Source organism: Erithacus rubecula (genome assembly GCF_903797595.1).
Source record: "Erithacus rubecula genome assembly, chromosome: 10".
Lineage (NCBI taxonomy): Eukaryota > Metazoa > Chordata > Aves > Passeriformes > Muscicapidae > Erithacus > Erithacus rubecula.
In genome coordinates, this window is record NC_136662.1 from 16,293,003 (window position 1) to 16,315,670 (window position 22,668).

A 22,668-nucleotide genomic window follows, 5' to 3' on the forward strand; every position below is an offset into this window, starting at 1 on the left:
AGGAAGAAGACAGGCAAGTTTTATCTTGTCTAGCTGCTACGTGTGAGACAGAAAAGGCTTTCAATTGCAGTGTATGACGTTTTACTGAAGATGAAAAATTTGTTGAAGATGGACAGAATTTTGAATTGCAGAGTGCATTTCTACATTAGGGAAAGGCAGTTAGACTCAATGAGGCCCCAGGGAAATGTGATTGACATTGAAAACAATCCTATTTTGTTTTATGATATTGCTGTACTGATGAGTCTTTGCTTGTTATGTGGTCAGATATCCGTTTATTCACATAATTCTGAGTACAAAAGCAGCTGTAGAAAACAGGTAGTGGAAAAACAACACTCTTTTCTTTCACATTTTCACTTGTAGGAGCTGTTTTTCATGCTTGGAGAATTCTTCTCTTGTATTAATATGAGACCAAATATAAGAAAATCTGTCCAAATAAATGAGTTGGAACATCCCATGATACCAATTCACACAGGCAGAGTGGTGCCTCGGGTGTCTCAGGCACAGTTCCAGAGGCCTTTTTATGGTACTTTCCCTCCCTGCTTGAGTGGCAACTTGCCTCCCATTAGCTCCCCATCACATCACAAAGATGCTTCTACTTCATGAAGAAATACAGCTTATTGGTATTTTGTTCAAAAATAATCAAGGATTGTTTTTTGCGCTTGATAAACACAGTGCATTGTTTATTGTGTGAATTAAGTACAATTTTTTTTCTCTCTTTTTTTTTTTTCTTTTTTTCTTTTTCCAGAAACCAAAACAAAAGGATTGGCATCCTCCAGGAGGATTTATTTTAGGACTCTGGGCATTGATCATCATGGTTTTCTTCAAAACATATGGAATCAAGCACATGAAACATGTCTTCTGAACTGGAACAAACAAGATACTTGCATTGGCTGCTGCTTTGGGTTCTTGGGAATCACCTGTGTTCTCTGCATGTGGATTAGGTTGGGTTGAAACACTGTTTGCATCCCCCTTCTAAAGGTTCTTTTGAAGCCATCTCTTCTGCCCCTTTTTCTGGGAAGATTCTAACAAATGGTTTTAATGTTACTGTTAGTTCACTTTGTCTTGATTTAAACATATTAGAATGGTTTTCTGAGCATTTTTTCCTTCTGGTTAATCTTTATAAAGGTTAGGACCTAAACCCAGTAACAGGATTTCTGTGATTGTTTCTGGATTGTAAACGGGCAAATTCTTTCCACTGTACTTTGAAGTACATCTTAGAAGAAGTCACCTATTACTAAAGAACTGGACATTGTGGAGAATGTCATTTAAAATGTCATTTTGTCAATAAAAACTTGACCCACTTCGCAGATTTTGGCATGGCATATTGGAAGCTTTCTTCACAAAAATAAAAATATGCTCTGGAATATATTGATTTCTTTTTTCTTATTCTTTTTTCTTCCCTGTCAAATGAAACCCTTAGATCAGTCCTTTCACCTTAGGCAGTTTTGAGTCTAGAATTCTATGAGTTGGTGAAAGTGAAAAGAAAATTATGACCTTGTTGAATCTACTTTAAAAGGCAGCCAAAAAAACATGAAAGGACTTCACCATGTCCATTAGAAACCCTTCATAGGTGTTGTATTTTCACTGCATACAATATGGACTTGGATGCTTTCAGAATTTTCTGTGCACTGGATTTTTCCACTGAAGAAAATCAACTCTGGCATAAGGATGTAAAACATAATAAATTGTTCCATTGTATTTTGTAGTTTCTGAGCCCTTAGAAAATGTTTCTTTTTGTTGCCTTTTTTTTTATGAATTCTGGTTTGACATATTGATTTGTTCTTCCTGGACATTTACTGATGAATGTATGCTAGAAGTGTTTTGTCTGTATAATATAGTGGTATTTGGAAAGAGAAGAGCATATCTGTGCCTGTGTGGAAACACATCTGTCAGTGAGGAGAAGCTTTTGCCCCGTGCTTTTGGAACTTGTTCTCTACCTTAATCAAAATAAAGCTTACCTGATGCAACCATGGTGTGAGTACTAGGCACATATCCCTAGAAGTTGTCAGGAATTATTTATAATCACACATAATATCAGAGTCAGTGTATTTTTCTTAGAATATGGTTCTGAGCATTTCCTATTGCAGATATAAATCAGAGTGCATAAACATTTTTGTTCTTTTTTCTTCTCTTCCAGTGTGATTGTGGTAGATAATACTGGACATGTCTTCCCACTGTGCTAATCAGAAACTTTTATGTAACCAGTGCACAAATCCTCCCTGCCAACAGCAATGCAACTTATGGGAAATAAACACTCTGTGGGATGAGTCTGAGCAGCATTCCTGGTGCTGGATGTCTGAACTTATTCACAGGGTTTTGGGTTTGGGAGTTTTTTTTTGGATAATGTCTTTCAAAAGCAATGACTTCATATCCAAAATCTGATACAATGGTGACTTTTCATAAAATCAGCAAACCTTTTTTTTCCCCCTGAGCAATTTCTAATACAACAATCAAGTAAAATCTGCTGTGCATCAACCATGTAGAAATGTATAGACCAAGTATAGAGATTAATCCTATAGAATTCCATAATGGATTTGCTTAGCTTTCCTTTCCTAATCCAACTATTTTTCAATTGTTGTAAATATTTTAATAAAATATTTATTTTATAGGCAAGATTTTCCACACTTTAAAAAGTGTATAAAGTGAAGTTGATAGAGCTTTGTGCCTTGCTTCAGTTGCAGTTGCACTTATTTGGACTCCTCAGGCCTTATTCAATTTTTCTCTTTCCCTCTTTCAGCCACCTTTTGCAGGAAGCAGTAGAAACACCTACACAACTCAGCTGAATTTTGCCGGTAGCAGAAGATACCAAAGATTCTGTCCTCTTAAAAGCTTATCTGCTTAGGGAAAAGGAGGCAATTAGGTGGGTTATTAAAATGCAATTTATGAATAGAGGCACTCAGTAAGTATGCATGTGAAGGTGATTAAATTGAAGTGAGAACAACAGTTTGACTAGAATGCAGCAAACTATGCTTCAGGCATTTTTAACATTTTTGTATGCACAGAAGTGAGGAGTTGAAATGGATCATTCTCAGGCACCATAAAGTTGCCTATGCAACACCTATGAGACAGTATTTCCTATGCTGTGATAGCTTTTATTCCTTGAACAGTTACAGTCTGAAAGCAAGTACAGGAATGTTACAGAATTGTCTGTAAATGTGTGATGTATATTTGTGTTTTATTTAAAGTCAGTAATCTTTTCATTTTCCCAGGGAGGCCTTCAAGTTCACTTTGGAATGTGGGTTCTGGGAGCCAGCCATGCCATCCTCAGTCACAAACCATTTGTGTTCTGCAGGCCAAGTGTGCTTTGCAGTATAGATGCTTCCTCCAAGGTGCACAGATGATCTTGTTAATGGAATCCAGAAGACAAGCCAGATGGCAGTTTCTTGATGTTTCTTTGCATAGGAACTTTTTGAGCAGAATTGAATTTCACCATTTTGTGACTCTGCTTGGACAGGTCTGTGAAGCAAGTGTGCCTGTGCCTGAAAAACTCAGTGTACTCATGTCTGCACACTGTGGAACTGCATTGACAGGTCCTGCAGTGGAGTTTTAAGATACTGTTCAGAAAACTCATGGATGATAAAAATAGATGTTGGTCATTTCAGTTTTTCAGTTCTCTTTCAGGATCGCATCTTAAAATGCATTTTTATTATTGAATTATAAAAAAACAGGTCCCCAGCAGGGTTGTACTCACACCCAGGTGCTCTCCTGTCCCCTGGAGTGCCTGTGAGCAGGCCCAAAGGCTGACACAATGTGTGACTAAGCTGTGCTGCTGTTACACACTGAAAAGTGAGGTTCCTACAGATAATGAGTGGAGAAAGAAACATGAGCAGGGGAAGACAACCAGTGTTTCTTGGTTTATGCCATCTGAGTGTTTTAATGTTTAATGACTGCTAAGATGAAATTCTGTTCTCTTGGCATAAGCAAATACCAGAGGCTGTTCACAGGTATCTGTACAAACATTATTAGTGATGGTGTGTCTCTTCTAGAGAGTGGAGGGTATTTCCTTTCAGTTGGTAAGCATCTCCAGAAGTATTTTATTGGTTTACTGCCCTGTATGAAAGTATGTGGCAGCACCACTGTGTGTTCTGCTGGATGGAGCCAGGGCTGCCAGTCAGCAGACCCAAACCTCTCCCAAATCTTGTTCCAAGGCTGTAACTTGGTCTTGGTTTCTTAACTTCCCCTTTCCTCAGTTTCCTTATGAAGAAGAAAGTGTTAACTTTCTGAGGTCTTTAGCACTTTGGGTGGAAGGTTTCTTCACATGGGTTATGGTTTTGCTTTGTACCATGGTGCTGTCACCATGGAGCCAACAGAACACAAAGCAGCTGTGGTACTTTCCTGTTCTTAGTTATGGAGATGTTTTCTTTATCTTTCTCAATTCCAGTTGCACATAAGAGCTACAGTTCTTCAAGATGAAAAATATCTCCTCTGACAAGGGCAAGTGTAAAAGCCTAAAGGTATGCAAGGAGTTCAGAACTAAACTAACACAGATCTTGAAATTGCTGATGTCTGTAAACACTGTTTTGCAACAGCTTTTAATATGTGAAATGATGCACTGCAGATCGTGAATTGATCACATTATAGTGAAGAGTGTGAGATGACAGCATAAAGCAGAGAATGGCAGCACTACCTAGTCTGTACTCCTTATCCCTAAGCTGACAGCATTTTCTGTCATAAGTCTGTTTGGTTTATAACTAGGCCATAAAACCTTACATCAGGCTGAAATGCAGCAGGATTCTGTAGTTCAAAAATGGTGCATTTATAGATAAATACATCAATGATTTGTTAATTAAAATTGCAGTGCTTCAACAGTTATTTGCATTTCTTTTGCACTCTTATAGCTTGCTTTTTGGATTCAGTTTATGTTCCATGTGAATATGTGTGATCTATTTAAAACTTGCTGTCTCCTTGGCTTCATCAAATTCCTTTATATATATACAGGTGTGACTTAGAAAATACTCCTTTATAATTTTTGTAATTAGATAGGGGATCTTGCTGAAGCTTCACAGGAGGTTGATGAGACTAAAGTGAGTTTGGGTTTTTGTTTAAAATGTGTGTATGAGGGAAGTAAGAACACACAGTTATTAACAGAAATCGAGTAAGGAATGAGTTCCTTGTATGAACTTGGATTAACCACATGCTTGGCTCTGTTAGGAGATTTAGTGTTTATTCCATGTTTCTTCATATTTTTAATGCTTCCCCATATTTACTTGACACTGAGCAGTCTTGCAGACAGGGAACGAGCCTGTGGAACACAATGGGGTCTGGCAAGTCTCTGTGTTTTTACAGAATACTAGAAGTAGACCAGTGAACTCTATCTTTAAATTATCTGTTTTTAACAATAACATAGCTAAACATGTAGCATACACATCTTGCAGCCCTTGACTGATGGAAAAACTAAAGAGCTCTAGTTTAAAATGACAAGATTTTTTTATTATTGTATCAGTAATAAAACAGGGATGGTAGCATCAGAGGACCTACTGATCTGTACCATATTTTGCAGTCACATTAGAAATTATCTGCAAATCAGTTTGACAGATTTCATCAACTGGAGCAATATTTTCTGGATACATACCCCAGTACACATGTTGAAAGGGATGTTCAAACTGCCATTAGTTCAAAGTCCATTGTGGTTTTTATAGAATGCAGTGAAATCAAGTGGAAGGAATAAAACACCATCAGTGAAGAAGGAGAGTTTAACACCAGCTGACACGAGAAAGGTAACAAGCACTTGGCATTCAGTTTGTAGGCTGAGTGTACCAGGAAGAACACCAAAATAAAGCTTTAAGGCAAAGTACATTAGAGATTCTTACTTTTTGATAGTGGGCAGGGCTGCAGCAGGACAGTGGCTCTTGGAGACTTGCACTTCAGGTCCAGGCAGTGTTACAGAGGTGACACCAGTTTTCCCCTGCCAGTACAGTTCACTTTATCCCCAGGGAATCAGGGTACCTGTGGGGCAGCTGCAGCTATTGCTGTCCAGTTTTGGAAAGAGGAAGACTATGGGTTATAAGGGGGTTTAAGTTAGAGTGTTTGGTCCCAGTTCTGTGTCTCGCCTCTGAGGTTCATCTTCTTGGATTTAGGTGTTTAAAGGTAGTATCTTTGTTGTAGCTTTTGCACTTGTCTAATGAGAGACACCTTTCATCACCTGAGGTATGTTTCATGCAATAGTTACTGATTACTTTGAAAAAATTTTCAGATTTGATATTTGTGAAGCAAAAGGAAAAGTAATACTGTAACTGAAATCTTCCTTATTCACAAGCCACATGTAACCCAGTAATTCCCACTGTGAGGTTCCATACACAGCATGAGCATTGTCCTTCCCCTTTGTCTTGCAGGGGCTCACTATGCACATACAGGTACTTCATGGGAAAAAAAAAGCAGAGTTTAACTTTGCTCCTTTCAGGAGGACAATTTTGTACTCAGGGAATGTTTTTTACATCCTAGCTTCAGTGTGATCCAAAATCTTTGAGATCAATGATGATCTTGCTACAGTGGAAGGCAGAGATTTTTTGCAGGTGCAGTGCTGTGATCTTTCTGCCTGCTATAACTGGTATTGTAGTAGTTTACCTTCTTCATTCCAGAAATTTGGTCTCATTGTGTTGAGCAGCTGTGGCCTGGTTCGTAGTCTGTTTCTCAGGAGGGTTGCTGGCAGCTCTTGTAGGAATACAGGAGGCAAAACAGAACACAAGCCCCCCAGCCTTAGCTTGCCTTCACTGAGAAGCTGCTGCCATGGCCATTGGATAGATTTTGTTTGCCCTCCTTCCTCCCACCCCTGTTTAAAATAACAGCAGCTTGATAGCACAGCAGCAAATGCACATTAATATCAAACAGAATTTTTACTACCATTTTTGTATTAACGTAGGATGTCAGGATGCAAAGTGAGCTGGATCTGCACATGGGACCACTCTTGCTGTTAAAGGCTTTAGGCTGGAACAGAGCCCAAAATTCTTAGAAGAAATCCAACATTTCCCAACCAAATATTAATTACATGCTATATAGAATTATATATTTCAAACAAGTTTTATAAATAAAAATCTAGGCCTTTCAAACCATCAGCAATATTAATTTTGGGTTTAAAATATTATGAAAGATAAACAACTACGTAAGTGTGAATTAGAAAAATACTGGCCTAGGTTGCATAAAAACCTCCATTAAATAAATACAGAAAGTTTTTCACTATGAAAATTCAGTGGCATCGTACTTAGAAAAGCCATAATGAATTGACCATCCCTTAATGACACTCAGGTTGCGTTTCACGAATCACGGACACACACAGGAAGTCAGACGGCCCCCAGAGGCGACAGACTGGGCTCACAGAGTTGAACAGAAAGTTGTCTCGGTGTGTGCTGCTCGGTCCATCCTGCTGTGCTGTGCCGCCCATCCCCAGGCTGCGCTGCTGCGGGAGCCGCCGCTCAGGCCGGCGGGCTCGGCGCGGGCCGGGTCGCGGGCAGCGGCTCCGGTTCCCAGTCGGGCTGGAAGAAGCGGATGTCGAATGTCCGAGCCCAGTGCTCGAAGACGCGCTTCTCCGTGATGAAGCGGTGGTGGCTGCCCTTGCGGCCCCGCTCGTGGGAAAGGTACATCGTGCACTCGTCCGGCCCCAGAGGTTCGTAGTAGTGATAAGGTACTGAAAGATGATTAGGATCCCTGTGGAAAAAAGAAAATAGATGGAAGCCCAAGATGTTCTTTTTCGTCGATTGAAAAGATGCTATCTTTAATGAACTGATGGGCTCAAATCTATTTTTTCTCCCAGTTAAACTATGTAGCTGATTTTTTTCTTGCATATCTAATACATCAGAATGGCACAAAGGTGTTTTCTTTGCTTTTTCTTTTGCTCTCCTTTAATCCTCTTCCCCTCAGTTAAATGAAGGACAGCAGTAGCTCAGAAACAAGGGAGAGTGCTGCAGGGCTGTGTTACTACTATGAAATTTGAAGTAAACTGCTTAAAAGAGATTTAAATACAGATTGCAATTTGTACAAGGTCTTTCAGAGGTATTTACTGAACTGGGGAATAAAGAGAAGATGGTAGGTGGAGGTGACTATCTGTGTCACATCAGCTCAGCTGAACGTTCCCATCACGCTGCGCGAGGTTCCAAGAACACAGCTTCAATGAGTGTCTGCACGCCAGGTCAGTGGTACAGGCTGCTGCTGCTGGCTTTTAATCAAATGTCTGATGCACAAATGAGTTCTTTGTTTTACAACAGCAGCTTTCATGTATCTACGCTAAAAATTGAAACAGTTCACCCATAGTATCCATCTGACCTTGCGAACCTGTTCACATTTCCCAGCGGGAGAAGACTGACCTGTGGTGACACATTGGGTATGCCAAACACCAATTAGATATTCAGGATAAAGTTCATTTTAGCAGTTCTGACCTCAGTGTTTCCATGTAACATTCTGTAAATGGCGCATTTGTATTATAATGAGCCAGAGCAATTCATTCTCCTTTTGTTGTAATCTCTACATTAACCTGTACCCATGATAGTTTTTCACTTTGGGCATGGGTGTTTTTGGCTGACAGGAACTCACACAACTCTCTGTGTCATAAATCCTAAGAGAGCAAGCTCTCCCAGACAGAATAACCCAATTGTATCCCTCTCTCCCTGGTTGCTACCAGCTATTTTGCTGTGACAGAAAATTTCCCAATATCAGTATTTAGTGAAGCCTTGGAGCTGCTCTGTGTTAAAGCCTGAGCTGAACAGGACCCTAGCACAGAGCAAGAAATCTGATGTAGATTCAGGGCTGTCAGCTCTAATATACAGTTGATTATTTTCATTTTGAAGAGCTAATATTTAAGGTCACTTTCAATTGAATGCATCCACAATCTGTCAGTAGTCTGTGCTGGTCATTATTTTTGCTATGTAATTCTGTCACCTACGCAATTTTCTAATTTTTCTTATTTTGCCATTATCCATACTGTATATGCAGAGGTAATGTATGATATTGCTGCTGCTTTCCATTTGTGCCTTAGATTAACGTTTTAATTTGATCAATCTGGCTTCCTTGTAACACAACATGGTTATCAATCTTATAAGACCAGAACAACAATAAAATTACATTTCTAGAATAAGATGGATTCTAAACTTATTAAATATATTCTCACTGGAATACATAAGAGTGAAACAAAATCCTTCATCACCTCACCTACAGGAAATGTATTTGTAATCTAAATATGCCCTTCATGTAGAAATTTATTATTTCTAAACTATTAGAACTCAATCTTCAATTAATTTTTCATTTTTTTGATACATTGGACCTCTTACTGTCCCTTAAATGAATAATTTATATGGTTACTTTAAATCTAATAGGATACATTTTCATGTGATATGTTTTTGTTATGAACTACTGGAAAAAAAGGCCTCTGTCTCTCATTCAGACTGCTCTTCCTTCTTGCACTAAAGCTGGATTTTACTCTTGGGTCCTCAATGGTACACCTATACTGTTTGGTATAAATTTACTGCTTTAAAGTTAGATTTAGTAAAGTTGAAATCATATGTCCAAGAGACTTGGGAAAACTGCAGCCCCAGTTAACAGGGCAGAGTGAGCCTGTAAGGCTGCTGGTCCTGACACCTCCAGGCAAGGTGTTTTTGTGGAGTTCCACATTCCACTGAAGGCTCTGAACTAGCACCAGTGTATCCTAAGTGGATGTGCTTAGCTCCTGGCAGGCTGTGCCAGGTCACTGCACCCTGGGCACCCTCCCACCAGAACAGCCAGAAGCACCTGGTGCACAGGTGAGGGGCAGGAGCTCAGCCAGGCAGCCCGTGGGGCTCAGCCCTTGGCTGCAGCTCTGCTGGCTGGACTGGGTGAGAGCAGGGCAGGAATGGGCTGCTGGCTACACACCTCTCCAGAACTACTCTGCAGCTGACTGAGGTTTTAAGGCTAAATTCCAAAAGCTGTCATTTAGATGGGGAGTTCTGAAAGGTATTTACATATGGAGGACCTTCTCATTTTATGGGAGTTCTGGATTCCCCCAGATTGCTTGCTGGTAAGCTTTGGATTTGAACTCTGGCTTGAGTACACCATAACCCAAATTAACTGTGCTGTGTTATCTTCTAACTCTGCAATTAGCTTGTGTCACCAGCAAATGAAATGCATGAGTAATTTCTATAAGGAAATTGCTTGCCACCTCATTTATTAACATTAAAACAGATGCTGTTTTATCACTGACTGATACTGGACATTAATCAGTATTTTGTCAGACTCTGCATGCATATTAATATCACAGCTGGGAGGAATCTTGGGAAGTTCCTCAGTACAATATCCTGTACTTCCTGCATGATCACCTGCCATGACAGCACCCATGGAAATTTTGTACCCCTGTCAGTCAGCTGCTGTTTGCCACTTGAGTGCACTTTTCCCCACAGATTGTACCCACCTACAGCAAAAGCTGGAAGTACAGCACAAAAGAAATAAGGTAGGGAAACCAGGCCACCCCATACCCCCTTCTGGTGAGCCTCTTTCCTTAAAAATGAAGAGCCATAATAAATCAAACCTCTAAAACTACAGGTACTCACACACCTTGTAAAATAATTCATATTTTGATGTGTAAGTAAAGTGTCATTTATATGTTGAGTGATGGGCAAGGTGCTGTGTCAGGACCCTGAAATTTTCTAAATATTTTTTTGCCTTCTATTCCCAGGTTCTCCTTTCCCTGACCTCCATAATTAATCCTGTTTTCCAAACCATGTGTGCATTTTGTTATTAAGCTGATGAGGTGAGGCATATGGAAGAGCAGGACTAGCTCACATACAGCTTACAGTCTCTCATAAGGAAATGTAACCAGCAACAACTGCTGCTTTGCATTTGATTTAAAGGAACTGAAAGTGGAGAGAAAGAGAGAGAGGTAAAAAAACACTAAAGTATTTAAAATACCAATTTTCGGGTGAATTATCATGGAAAATGGCCTGGCAGTCAAATGATGATTCTTACAGGAAAATTATCTGGTTCAATAACTGGAACAAAAATTATTCATATTAGTTAAAATAAGGCTCAGAATTGAGTTTTAAATTTCTGGGAGTTCCAGAAGGCCCATGAAGAGGAGAAGAGTTAAAGATGGTTCACCTCACTAACCCCTTGAGTTTTCCTTGTGTACAGGAGTACCCTGAGACCTGCAGAAAGGGAACCAGCCTTTCTGTCCCATAGTGCCATGGGCAGGGCTGGAATTCCTACAGACTCATTAAGGCTTGTCTTGTCCTTCCCAGCCCTGCTGCTGAGCACCCCAAAGGGAAGCAACAGCACTGCAATCCTTCAGGAACTGTCATGGTGTCTGGGCACCACTGTCAGGCTGCTGCTGAAGGGAGGCAAGAGGAGAATCCTGCATGTCCCAGTGCAGGAGTGAGTCCTGGGCATGCAACAGGCTGCCAAAGAGAGTTCTGAGAGGGAAGAGCTTCCCATCCAGGAAAGGCTTGGATTGGATCCCTGGGCACTGGATAAAATACAGCAAAATGGCTTGTCTGTCTTGGGACAGGAGAGGCGTGCACGCTTTACAAAAATGTTTGCAATGTGCATGGAAGCACAAGCTTTCATCTTATTGCAGAATGCACAAGACAGCATGAAAGCAATATCAAACCATTAACCCTTAATACAGCATAAATCTGTAGCAAGGGTAGTAAAGGGATTTGAAATTATTTATAGCTTTGCTGTAAAGTACCAGAAATTTATAATCATCAGGACACCAAGTCCAGTTCAGCTATGAAACTCAGTGTCCAGTGAAAGTAAATGAATCTGAAACACCTTGTTGGAAGTAATAGTGACAAATCTTTTAGTCTGTGCTCCAGACTCCTTCACTGGACTATTTTTCCTGCATGCATACAAAGCAATTTGGTTAATGACCTTAATCTAATAATTTGTAGCAGAATCAACAGCATGAGATTCATGGTACCTTGGAGGTGTCCTTCACATTACAGATGTGACACTAATTTAGTTCCATGACAGTGATCATCACACTCATTTCTTATTCCATAAATTAATACTTAAAAATGAATGGATATCTATCTGCTGAAGTTATAAATTGGGTGATATTAATTCTGAACAGAAAGAAGATCTTTTTTGGTTGGGGTTTTTTTTTTTTTTCAATCCTAATGGTTTAGTTGCACAGGAAGTAGGATATGCACACACACATTTTTGTTGTTTTGTTGGGACTTTTTTGTTTTGATTGCTTTTATTTTAATGGTAGATTTGTATTCTGCCTGACTGAAAACCATGAAATATGGCTTACAGTCACAGAATATTTCCTTCTGCTATTCTGTTCTGTTGTCTTATTTCTTTGAAAGGAAGCACTGTTTAACTTCTTAATGAATGGATGAAGAGCCAGTTAAGAAGGTTAACTCTATTTATGACAAGAAACTTTTCATAGATCTTCATGGACAGTTTCTTCCAGGCATGGTAACTACAGTTTTCCCCTTTATCACCTGGGGAATCCAGCTGAAGTAAAAACATCTCATACTACTTTGATTAAGAAATGACCTTTTCCCTTTTTACAACCAGGTGTGCATACCTTTATGTTAAGATTTTTTTTAATGCAAGCTGTAAGAACAACTACATCTTTCACTGGTAGGATTGATCTACAGCCTTTCTTGTGTTATAATTTAAGTCCATGTAAGTTCAATGTATTGATTCTATGAAAGCCTTTCATATGTTCTCAGTGACATTTTTAGTCTCTCTCAGAACAATTTCTTTGGGTTTAGTTGGGTTTTCTATTAAGTATCTAAACTATTCTGACTTTTCAAAGTCAGGATAACACATTATTTTGCAGTGAAATGCTGTCTTATGTATTTTTAGATCATCATTTTAAGAATTACTTCCATGTCCCACTGGAATACAGCCACTTCTGGAGTAAGACAGACTAGCCACTGACAGAAACTGAAGTAGTATATGTTGGCCAACTGAGATGACAGAGGAATGAGATGCTGTGCTGTCTGAGGTATTTGTGTTGTCTGGCATATCTGATCTAGTTTGCTATTTTCCTCAGAGAATTCATGATGAAGTCTGGCAGTACATCACAGCATTTATCATCAGTGTTTTGTTGTAATTTGTAAAAATTCTCACAAAGTGGAGTTTAGTGTTGACATTTTTATGCTGTGATTTCTACAGGGATTTCCACAACATGCCCAAGACAAATGTAGATTCCTGATCCCTTTTAAATGCTCAGAGGAAAGTCAAACCAGTCCCATTCTTTGTGACTAACCCAGCACTGCAGCCTTGCCCTCCTTACCCCTGAAAGGCATCTGGAATTACCCAAAGAGCCAGACTTGAGAGAGATCACTACATTTGCAATAGAAAATTTAAGCAAGTGATGAAACATTGCACTGAGGCCTCGTTCCAGACTGGCTCCAGCTCTTCCCAATCACCCAGCAGGACAAATGGGATCAGCACTGGCTGAAAGCAGGAATCACTCAGTGCTGGGCTGGTGCTGGGTGGGCAGGTGAGCCTTATGTCAGCATCAAGATTGCTGATGTAGTACAAATTTGTCTGTATTCATTCTGGTATTGTGGCTAACCTAATTTTGGTCTAGCACTAGAAGTTCTGAAGATTCTCCCTGTCACTGATCCATAGTGGGAAAACCTTAACCAGGACCTGCATCCTGAACACAGCTGGAGGCACAACCCAGCTGGGGAACGTGCACAAGCTGTTCCTTGACACAGCAGCCCCACTGACACAACTTGTGCTGCTTCTGCCTCCTGTGACCCAACTCCTGCCACGCCCAAAATTTACAGGTGATTACAGGACTGATTCTCTGCTCCAAATTCACAGGGATGGTTTCATGGAGATTATTTAGGAAGCTGCCAGTTTGGCATTCATGTGACAGAGGTACAATAATGTTAATTTGAGTTGCACGGAAAGTTCAATTTAGAAACTAGTCACTGTGAGAACACTGTTCCTCTATTAATTTGGGGGAAACTCAAAAAACAAATTAAAAGTAATGTTTTCCAGTACTTCGTTCTTCAGATTAATTTCAAGCCAATTATTGCATTACTTTTAGCTGATAAATATTCAGAGACCAAAAGAAAGCAACAAGATGGATTAATTCTCCCACAGCACAAGCAAAACTTTAAAATATTTTATATAACATAATTAAACGCTGTTTGTTGTTTTCCAAATGAGATCATGGGACATCTTAACTAATTGCTTTAAGAGGATTGAAGACTTGTTGCAGAGGAAAAAGATTAAAAGATTCAGGTATTTATCTGTAACATTAACTTTGTTGGCTAATAATGGTTGCAAAATAAATCCTACCTGCAGAAATCCGGTGGCACCATGCCATAAACATTTATCCTGTCACAGAGCTCTAATGCGATAGTCATTGTGAACCAGCCCGTGCTAAGCCAAGTGTTGGATATCTTCCTGAAAGCAAAAACATAATTAAGTTTCTAAGCTGGCAAATAATTCTTGAGAGTTATTTATTTATTCGTTCATTCATTTTGAAGCAATTTCTCGGCATTTTCTTCATTCTTGTAAAAGGTTTTGAAAACTGGGCAACCAAGACTACTTTGCTTGTCCATCTTTTAATGATTTTTCTGGTGTCTCCTGTCAGTGGAATAATCTGGGCAGAAACTTTCCTCACTGTAATTAATTTTAGGCACAGCAATGTTAATATTTAGCTGATATTTTGATTTGGTTTCTAGAAGCTCCCAGCCCCTCACTGTGACTGCTGGTAGGAAACTCTTTAGTAGGTTGCAGCTATGACTGTCCCATAGCCAGCCTGGGCAATCTTCATCCTAAGAACCACCCCTGGTGCCATCCCTGCCCGAGGGGAGCCTTAGAATGGGAATGACAGCACTGGCAGGGACCCTGCCTTCACTGCAGGCTGGGACATGGCTGTAAAAGAAGCTCAATTAATCCCAGTATTAATTATCAGATATAATTATGAAGAGATACCACCCTGTAACTGATCACAGATGTAAGGGATTTACAAGTTGTGTTTAAATTCTGCTGTATCACAGGTTCTTTTCTGCAAAGTGGCAGCAGTAATGCCTCCTGTTCCTCTCATGTGCTTGGCAGTGCTGTTTAGTTTCTAAGAGCTGGGTTCTATGATGGTTATTGGATGCCTGGCACATGCACTGGAATGCCCAGTCCTTTTTTAAGTTTTCTGTAGTGGCTCTATGTTGTGGGAGAGCTGGCACTCTTGGAAAGGGAGGATTAAGGAAATGCCAGCAAGAAAATGCCAAAAGAAAACATCTTAAAGGTGTCACAAGGCTAATGGCTCCTCACCCAGCTCGGAAAGTCCCACTGGAAGAAGTTCAAGCTTGTGTTCCCTGCAGCCCAAAGATGCTCAAATTCCTGCTGACAGCCTGTCACAGTGACAGGCTCCCCCTTCATCTCCTGCTGAAGCTGAGGCACCGAGGCAGCAAGTGCAGGCTCTGGGAAGGCCTGGGCACCCTAGCAGAATCTATTAACATGGGACCTACATTAATTCCATCCCCCACACCTGTATCTGACAGATAACTTTGGGCTGGAATTTTGTGACAGCCCCCAAAAAAAGCACAGCAGAAAACACGAGGTTCTCTCCAGGGAATCCCAGGTCCAAGGTCCAAGGCCATCTTTTACATTTACCCAGTGATGGCAGGATGTGAAACAGTCTTGGAAGCAGGGACCTGAGGCCACAAAAGGCACTGCAAGCAAATGCCAGCAATCACTAACATCTAATTCAACCGACAGGAGCCACCACACAACCTCCCAAGCTAATGCTAAACAAGCTGGTTCCAAGTAGGTCACCTGCAGGGCAGTAGGAGGAAACATTCTGAGCACTGTCAGATTGAGGAATGCCTTGTACAAAGGTTTCCCATTTCCTCAGGGAATCAGACTACTACCAGGAAAAAAAAGAGAAAGGGGTGGTGTCTGTGCCAGCTGCTTAAAAGACACTTCTAAACATAAGGGAATTCTTTGACTAAATATGCCTGGAGGATGCTGGGGAGCCTAGGTAATTTGTCCTGTCCTTAGTGGATCACCTGGTAATGTATAAACTGAAGCACATTTTCACTGCTCCTGACAAACAGGCTTTCAAGCTAAGCTAGTATTTGGAGAATGACATGTTATAAGCATCTCATTATTTCCAATTATGGGGCCTTATTTATTTTCTGACTGTGCACTGAAGCTTGGGGTGCAGTTTGTCACAATGTCACAGCTGGGTCATAAGCTCAATGGAGGCCTTCAGGCATAGCAACAATATAAAACAGTAAGCAAGAATTTTTGGCTCAAAATTATTAGGAAAGAGAATAGTAGGAAAAAGCCTAAAAAAATTGCTTTTCTGCTACCTGAGGGTTTCTGAGCTCTGAATCACTAGATAATTCAGGAACATGTTCAGGCTAAGAGTGCTCTGGAGCTTGCACAAGTCTCTGTTCCAGGTGCCCAACACTTCCATTCCAAAACCAAGGGAGCAATTGCAGCCAGAGCACGACCAAAGCTTTGCACAGGTCAGGACACCCAGCTAGGATCTCTGCTGGGTTAGCTTGCTTTCTGCTTATACACAGGCTGTTATTTAGTGTTTCCAATAAACAGGAGAACAACTGAATATAACTAAACTGTCTTAGAAGCTGAATAATCAAATAAAGATTAAAAAATTCATTCAAGTACTACTCTGCCCTCTTTAAATACCATGTCTGTAGTACACAACACAGAAACAGGGTTACAGTGTCTTGCATTTCATAAAAGATCTGAGCATGAGTCCAACAAAAGAATACTGTTTTTATACCTAATCAGCAGTAATGAGAGAATATGAAGAACTGTCATGTGCTTATTAGGGGAAATTATCAGATATTCTTTTATATGATGAACTAACACACTGTGCTGATAAGTCTGTAGTGCACACTAAATTACAATTAAAGGCCTTTCTGCTCCACCAAAATCTCATTTATAATCTCTATGGAAATACTCTTCCTGCAGTTATTTCATTTATGCTGCTTTTATCTAATTACTATAATATTGGTTCTGAATCGTATTTTCTTAATGTACCCTTATTCAATTATAAAGTTATTTTCAAGTACAGTTACTTTATAATGCCAAGTATATTGCTCTGCAGCCTTTGTCTTTCACCATGCTATTTAACTGGCAATGTTTTCTGAAGGTTTTTTAAATTTCAAAATAATTTTTTCCAAAAAGCACAATACATCCAATTACCTTTTTTCTCATCATTTTCAAGACAGAAATGAATAGTCTGATTATTGCAACCTTGCAATCATGCTTCTCTCTCCCTTCTTTGTTTTTTGTAGGCACTAATGTCAAGAGCTCAGCAGAAACCTCCCAGGGAACAGCAGCATTCTGGGCTCCTGCCTCTACAGGTACCCTAATAATTTTCTCCCTTACAAATTATTTCCTACCCATGTTTCTTTTCATCTTCCTTATTCATTTATTTTCATCTCCCATTTTAATCTTTTTAGCCCTTCAAATATGCTGTGCCCTCTAAAGGAGTGGTTCATACACAGCAGAGCCTGCAGTTTATTAAAATCAACAGAGCCTGTTCCTCAGGCTGAATTTTGCTGGTGTCTGAGTGCCCTTGATTAGCACTGGGGGTTCAGGGTGCCCATGACCGAGTTCACTAAAACTTGTTACAATGTCATTAATGGCTCAAATGCCTTGGGAATATTTCAGGAGCTGAGCCCCATGCCTGTGCAGAAAAAGAAATGCTTTCATCACACTGACTACAGGCCTCTGGCTCTGAATGGGTGATGCAGAACCAGAAAGAGCAGCTTGCCTGAAATTGCACAGCATGTGTCTGAAAAGGAACAGGATCTTGGCAATGTCAGGGAAGGAAAGGGACCCTGGCTGCCTGAGGCAGAACTGAAATTCTGAGAGTGAAGCAGGGAGGGTAACTGTTCCTCAGAACTGGGACAGCACATGATCCTACCCCGGATCACCAAAAGCATTATCCAGGAAAGGAGGTGGCAGCGTGCATTCCTTGTGTCCAGGGCCTCCCCCTGGGGCTCATGGTGGCCAGGTTACAGTGCAAATACAGCTTTGTTGACTTTCATGTTTTGTAAATACTTAACACACAGATAACCCTCTGCACATTTCTTGAAGGGCTCAAATGCTTAATTCACCTTCTCACTTTGCTTTACTCTGCAAAAGACAAACACATCCCAACTGGCAGGGTATCTCCCCTTGTTATTCTTCTTGATCTGGCAGAGACCCAAATACACCAATTGGAAAATGAAGAGAAGAACCTTTAATGTTACAAAAGTGACCAAATTTCTCTATGATCTGGTTTGAGCCTGAGTCAACCACAAACTCAGATTCACTAAAACTGAACAGACCTCTGCAAGCAAACCATGTGAGGTGTGACAAAGGCAGCAAATGCCAAGCAAACATTGCCTTCAGGTAAGAGAATACAACAATTTCCTCTAACATTGGTTCTGCCTTTCTCATGTAGCCCAGAAAATGAAATCTGTGCTCAAGTCCACAAGAGAATCGATCACTGCTCAAGCTTTAGTGTGTATGTTTTGTATTTGTAAGGTAGCACATCTGACTGTGAGTTACTGCACAATAAACCTACCTCTTCATTTTTATCTAAATGGGGACCCTGTGCCATTTTTACAGCAGCATATTTAATAAGTAAAAAAATAAAACTTCATTAAAAATAAATGCCTTTCATGCTGGGAAGTCTTTGGTTTGAATGCCCATTTTCAAACATTATATGTGAAAATACTCAAGTACTACAGTGGGTCACTTACTACAAATTTGATTTGAAGATCAGCCTACAAGTCTCATAAACAGTCTCATAAAGATGTAACTATCATAACAACTTTCCATTTTACAGTTGCAAATGTAAGATGAACTGTTCTGAAGCACCTAATGTATGACTAATGTTTATTTGTTTTACAAGAAGCTTTACAACTGCAATGTTCCAAGAATGCTTAAATTCAATAAACAGCTATTATAATTCACTGAATGGTGGCATTTCCTCTATAAGAAAACATAACCTATCCATTCTAATTTTTCAAAATCAGTGAAAAAACTTTAAGGTATATTACCCCAAAGTGAGATTTAAACAGCTCCTGCCTCCTCGACTCTATAAATAGTACATCCAGACTCTGGTATTCTAGGCTGATGAGGCAACACTCCATACAAATCATTTTGATGTGTATTTTTTACTTATGTTCCCAGTGATGTTATTTGGCATGTCATGCCACATTAAAACTCATGAGGCAGAGGATTTAATGGGCAAGATTGTCCCTCTGAGCAGATCTGAAATTGGTATATATAAACTGCATTATTTTACTACTCTGTGACATCCCCAGGTGTATCCATGTAAGTTCTCACCTGTCTTTTCCAGTCTCCCTCTTAAATAGGTCATCAAATTGCAGCATCTTGTGTCGAGAAATCATATACACTTTTAACTGAGGCAGAATCTGGTTCATCAGCTGCAGGTTGTTGTAGACCAAGCCTTTACCATCTCTCCTCATGTAGCTGCTCGGGCCCCAGAAGATGAACACAGCCCCATGGCTCATATTTAAGAGTTCGTTGCGGTTCCGTAAAATCCTCTGGATGCTGGAGTGGGCGATGACGCGCAGGCTGGTTTTGTTCCCAACGTCTCTTCCGTAGCCCCGGGTGGGCGCGTCGTTCATCCGGATCACGCACTCGCTCTGGTCGATGCTGTGCCCCCGTCTGCTGCCCAGCAGGTGTCCAGAGCTGGTGACCAGTGCACAGCTCCTGCAGTGCATCTTCAATGGCTGCAAAGACAAGCACACTGCACAGTTAGCTGCAGACATCTTCCCTTCCACCACCCGGCTGTGTTTGCACATTCATGGCGTATTTCGGAGCAAAAACCTCAGAGCAATGTACATAAATCTCTCCCAGCAGTCTTCCCAAACAGCTGGGGACCCATTACCTGTACGTTTTTGGAGGGAATATGGTGTGGGTGTACAGCCCTTAGAGTTCCTATGTAGAGCTAAGCCCATTGTGTAACTCCTCCTTTCCACTTCTTCCACTTGCTATAAGAGCTATAATTACTTTTTATTCTTTCGCTTATTTTTGGTTTTTTTCAGGAAATAATAAATCCTAAGTCTTCATAAGTTCATGTGTGAATAGCTTTTAACCCCTGGGGTCAGGACATTTGCTAAGGGAAGAGATTGATACCCTGGCCCAGTCCTTCCTGCTGTTTGCAAGTTGTGCCACAACACTGCAGTGTTCTCCTTTATGGTTCAACAGCCAGAGCTGGTCAGTAATGTCTGTGTATTTTACATGACATGAGTTAGTGCACTGAACCTTTGCTACCTTGTCAGGTCATCTTTGAAAGTTACACAGTAAAATGGAATGGGAGGTGCCTGTTCAGTGAGTGCTGACCTAATGGAAGCAGAAGAGAAAAACAAGCTTTCATGAAAATGAAAATGCATGATAAATCATGTTACCGAAGTATGCCACCACCACAGGTATCAATTATAGAGGAGCATGTCACTATCTACGGCTCAGCATGAGAACTAAAAGGGGCAAGGGTTAACAGTATTCCCAAAGTGCTAGTTTCTAACAAGAATACAATAAACTGTAAGGTAAATAAAGACTGTTTGAGGGTGTGCCTTGGTAACCCTCCAGGAAATAGTATCTTGCACTTGGTGTGAATCTTAGTGTCTTTGAAAAAAAACAAATAACAACAACAAAGCAAATAAACAATGCCCACCTATACCGTGCCCCCCCCCCCCCCAAAAAAAAAACCACCCAACAAACCAGCCCAACAAAAAAACCCATCAGAAAAGCCCCTGGCACAGAGACTGAACTGCACATGCTTGATCATTCTGATCTACAGCTATACAAGAATCCAGTGTCAAAATCAGTCTGCAGTGTGTCAGAGCTGAAAGCTCTAAAGCTGAAAAGCACACATGATGTAGGTATGACACAATCTCAGGCTTCTGTTTGAAAATGCCTTGGCCCTGAGTACTTGATGGGAGTGTTTTATTGTAGCAACTTGGTTTTAATTTTGAAGGTACTAAGTGGTTACAATTACAGTCTGAGATTCTTTCTTCTGTGAGACTAGCTCATGAATGCTTAATGCGTTTTAATTAAAGAAAAAATAGGAAAAAGTATACAATCTGCACAGTGATTCAACCAGTAAGCCTTGTATCTCCATCTCCCCCAATAAACAAAGTCCCTTTCACATCTGTGGACTATAATCCAGAGCTAATGGTATGGGTGAAAATGTTCATGCCTTTGTGAGCCAAGGTTCTTAATGCAGTATTTACATGCATTTTCCTTTAAGCTTTGCTCTGCCACTTTGATGAATGACCTAGTGAAAGGCTCTAAGGTGAACTAGCTGCTCCACCACCATGCTTGGGAAAGCAAGACAAGTTGCTAATGAGGTTAAAGGAAATGTAGTCAGCACCAATGTTAACTCACACAGGTTTGAATATCCACATAGCAAGGCATTTTCACCTGAACAATCTCTGCTGGTTTCTGGCCTACTGAACTACAAATTCCTTGTTTCTTTTTCAAAAGTCTACCACAGAATCCATCAATGGTTAGGAAACAAGGGCAGCCATGAGCAGAGCTGTGAAAACCTGGGGAGGGGTCTGAGGCTATGTAATGAACATTAACACCCCGCCCCCCCCCCAGAACATCAGTCCCAGATTTTGTTTGAAACATGTTCCTTCTGGGAAAAAGTCTTTAGACTGAAACAGTCAGGCATTGCCTAGCCACTTCCTGAATGATACATGGGGGCTGAGCCCTTGTAGCTGCTCTAGGCAAGCAATTTTCAGTCACCTCACTCAGATTCTTTCAGCTGAAGTCTACAAAACTCACACCTAAAAACTGTCAGAGGAATTCACAGTGAACAGCCACAACATTCTCACACCAGCTGTTTATAATGCTTTGACAACAGTGAAAGCAAGGGGGGAAAAAAGCCATTGGCTGTAATATCATCTCATTGGGAGGCAGCAGCAGCACCAGAAATGTCATCTACTTAAGCAATAATAATGGAGGCACAAGGCAGTTCTTTGGGATTGATGACCAGCTGGAAAAAGTTGATGGCCTGAGAACACCAGGGGCCATTAAGCCAGAAGAACATTAACTCCACAGAAAACAGTAATTATTACAGTGATATTTTGAAAAAAAAAAAAAAAAAAAAAAAAAAAAAAAGGCAAACAAAAAAAAGCAAACCCTATGAAATAGGAGTTATATTCCAGGAGCTTTGCTTCAAAAGGGATGGGGTGAGAGGTAGACAAGTTTTATAGCATCTTTGTTAATTACTTTGAAGTGTAACATATCATTCATTTAAAAGCTGCTGATATTGAATGGTGCCCATTGTTAGTAAGCAGCCATAGTTCATGTGTACCTGAACTCCATGGGCAGCACCTCTGTGGCAGGGCAGAGCACATGGCTACTGCTACAACACAGGTCAGGCACTTGGACAGCACCTGAGCCAAGCACTGTGCAAAGAAATTGTCCAAATCACCTCTCCAAGACAGGCATGGAGAGAGGGAGAACAGAGGTTACAGTACAAGTTCACAGTGTAGAGCCCCAGAAGATGGCAAATCTGCTGGTGCTTTTCAAGGATAGATGGGCTATCCCAAGGGAATGGAGGCAGCAGGGGAACTTTGTCATAGGGTAAGCACCTTTGTGCCCACGAGTAAGTGCAGCTTTGCACAGCTACAAGCATTCTCACAGGCCAAACTGGCTCCTGGCTGCTCCCAGAAATTAGCCCAGAAGTGCTGCTGCTCTATCACAAATGCCTGATTTGGTTAATGAAACAAA

General features: G+C 40.6%; 2 protein-coding genes across 2 annotated transcripts in view; one reads left to right on the plus strand and one right to left on the minus strand.

Moving 5' to 3' along the window:
- The window catches only part of PIGK (phosphatidylinositol glycan anchor biosynthesis class K), a 59,340-nt gene extending 58,033 nt beyond the window's left edge, over positions 1–1,307 (plus strand). The window contains exon 11 of the mRNA XM_079313358.1: positions 746–1,307. Coding sequence (XP_079169484.1) covers positions 746–862 — 117 coding nt within the window. The 3' untranslated portion in view covers positions 863–1,307. The remainder of the gene's footprint in view (positions 1–745) is intronic.
- Positions 1,308–5,408: 4,101 nt separating this feature from the next.
- The window catches only part of ST6GALNAC5 (ST6 N-acetylgalactosaminide alpha-2,6-sialyltransferase 5), a 65,823-nt gene continuing 48,563 nt past the window's right edge, over positions 5,409–22,668 (minus strand). The window contains exons 3-5 of the mRNA XM_079313359.1: positions 19,249–19,658; positions 14,230–14,337; positions 5,409–7,641 (exon numbers count right to left, since the gene is read on the minus strand). Of these exons, the coding sequence (XP_079169485.1) occupies positions 7,410–7,641; positions 14,230–14,337; positions 19,249–19,658 (750 nt within the window). The 3' untranslated portion in view covers positions 5,409–7,409. The remainder of the gene's footprint in view (positions 7,642–14,229; positions 14,338–19,248; positions 19,659–22,668) is intronic.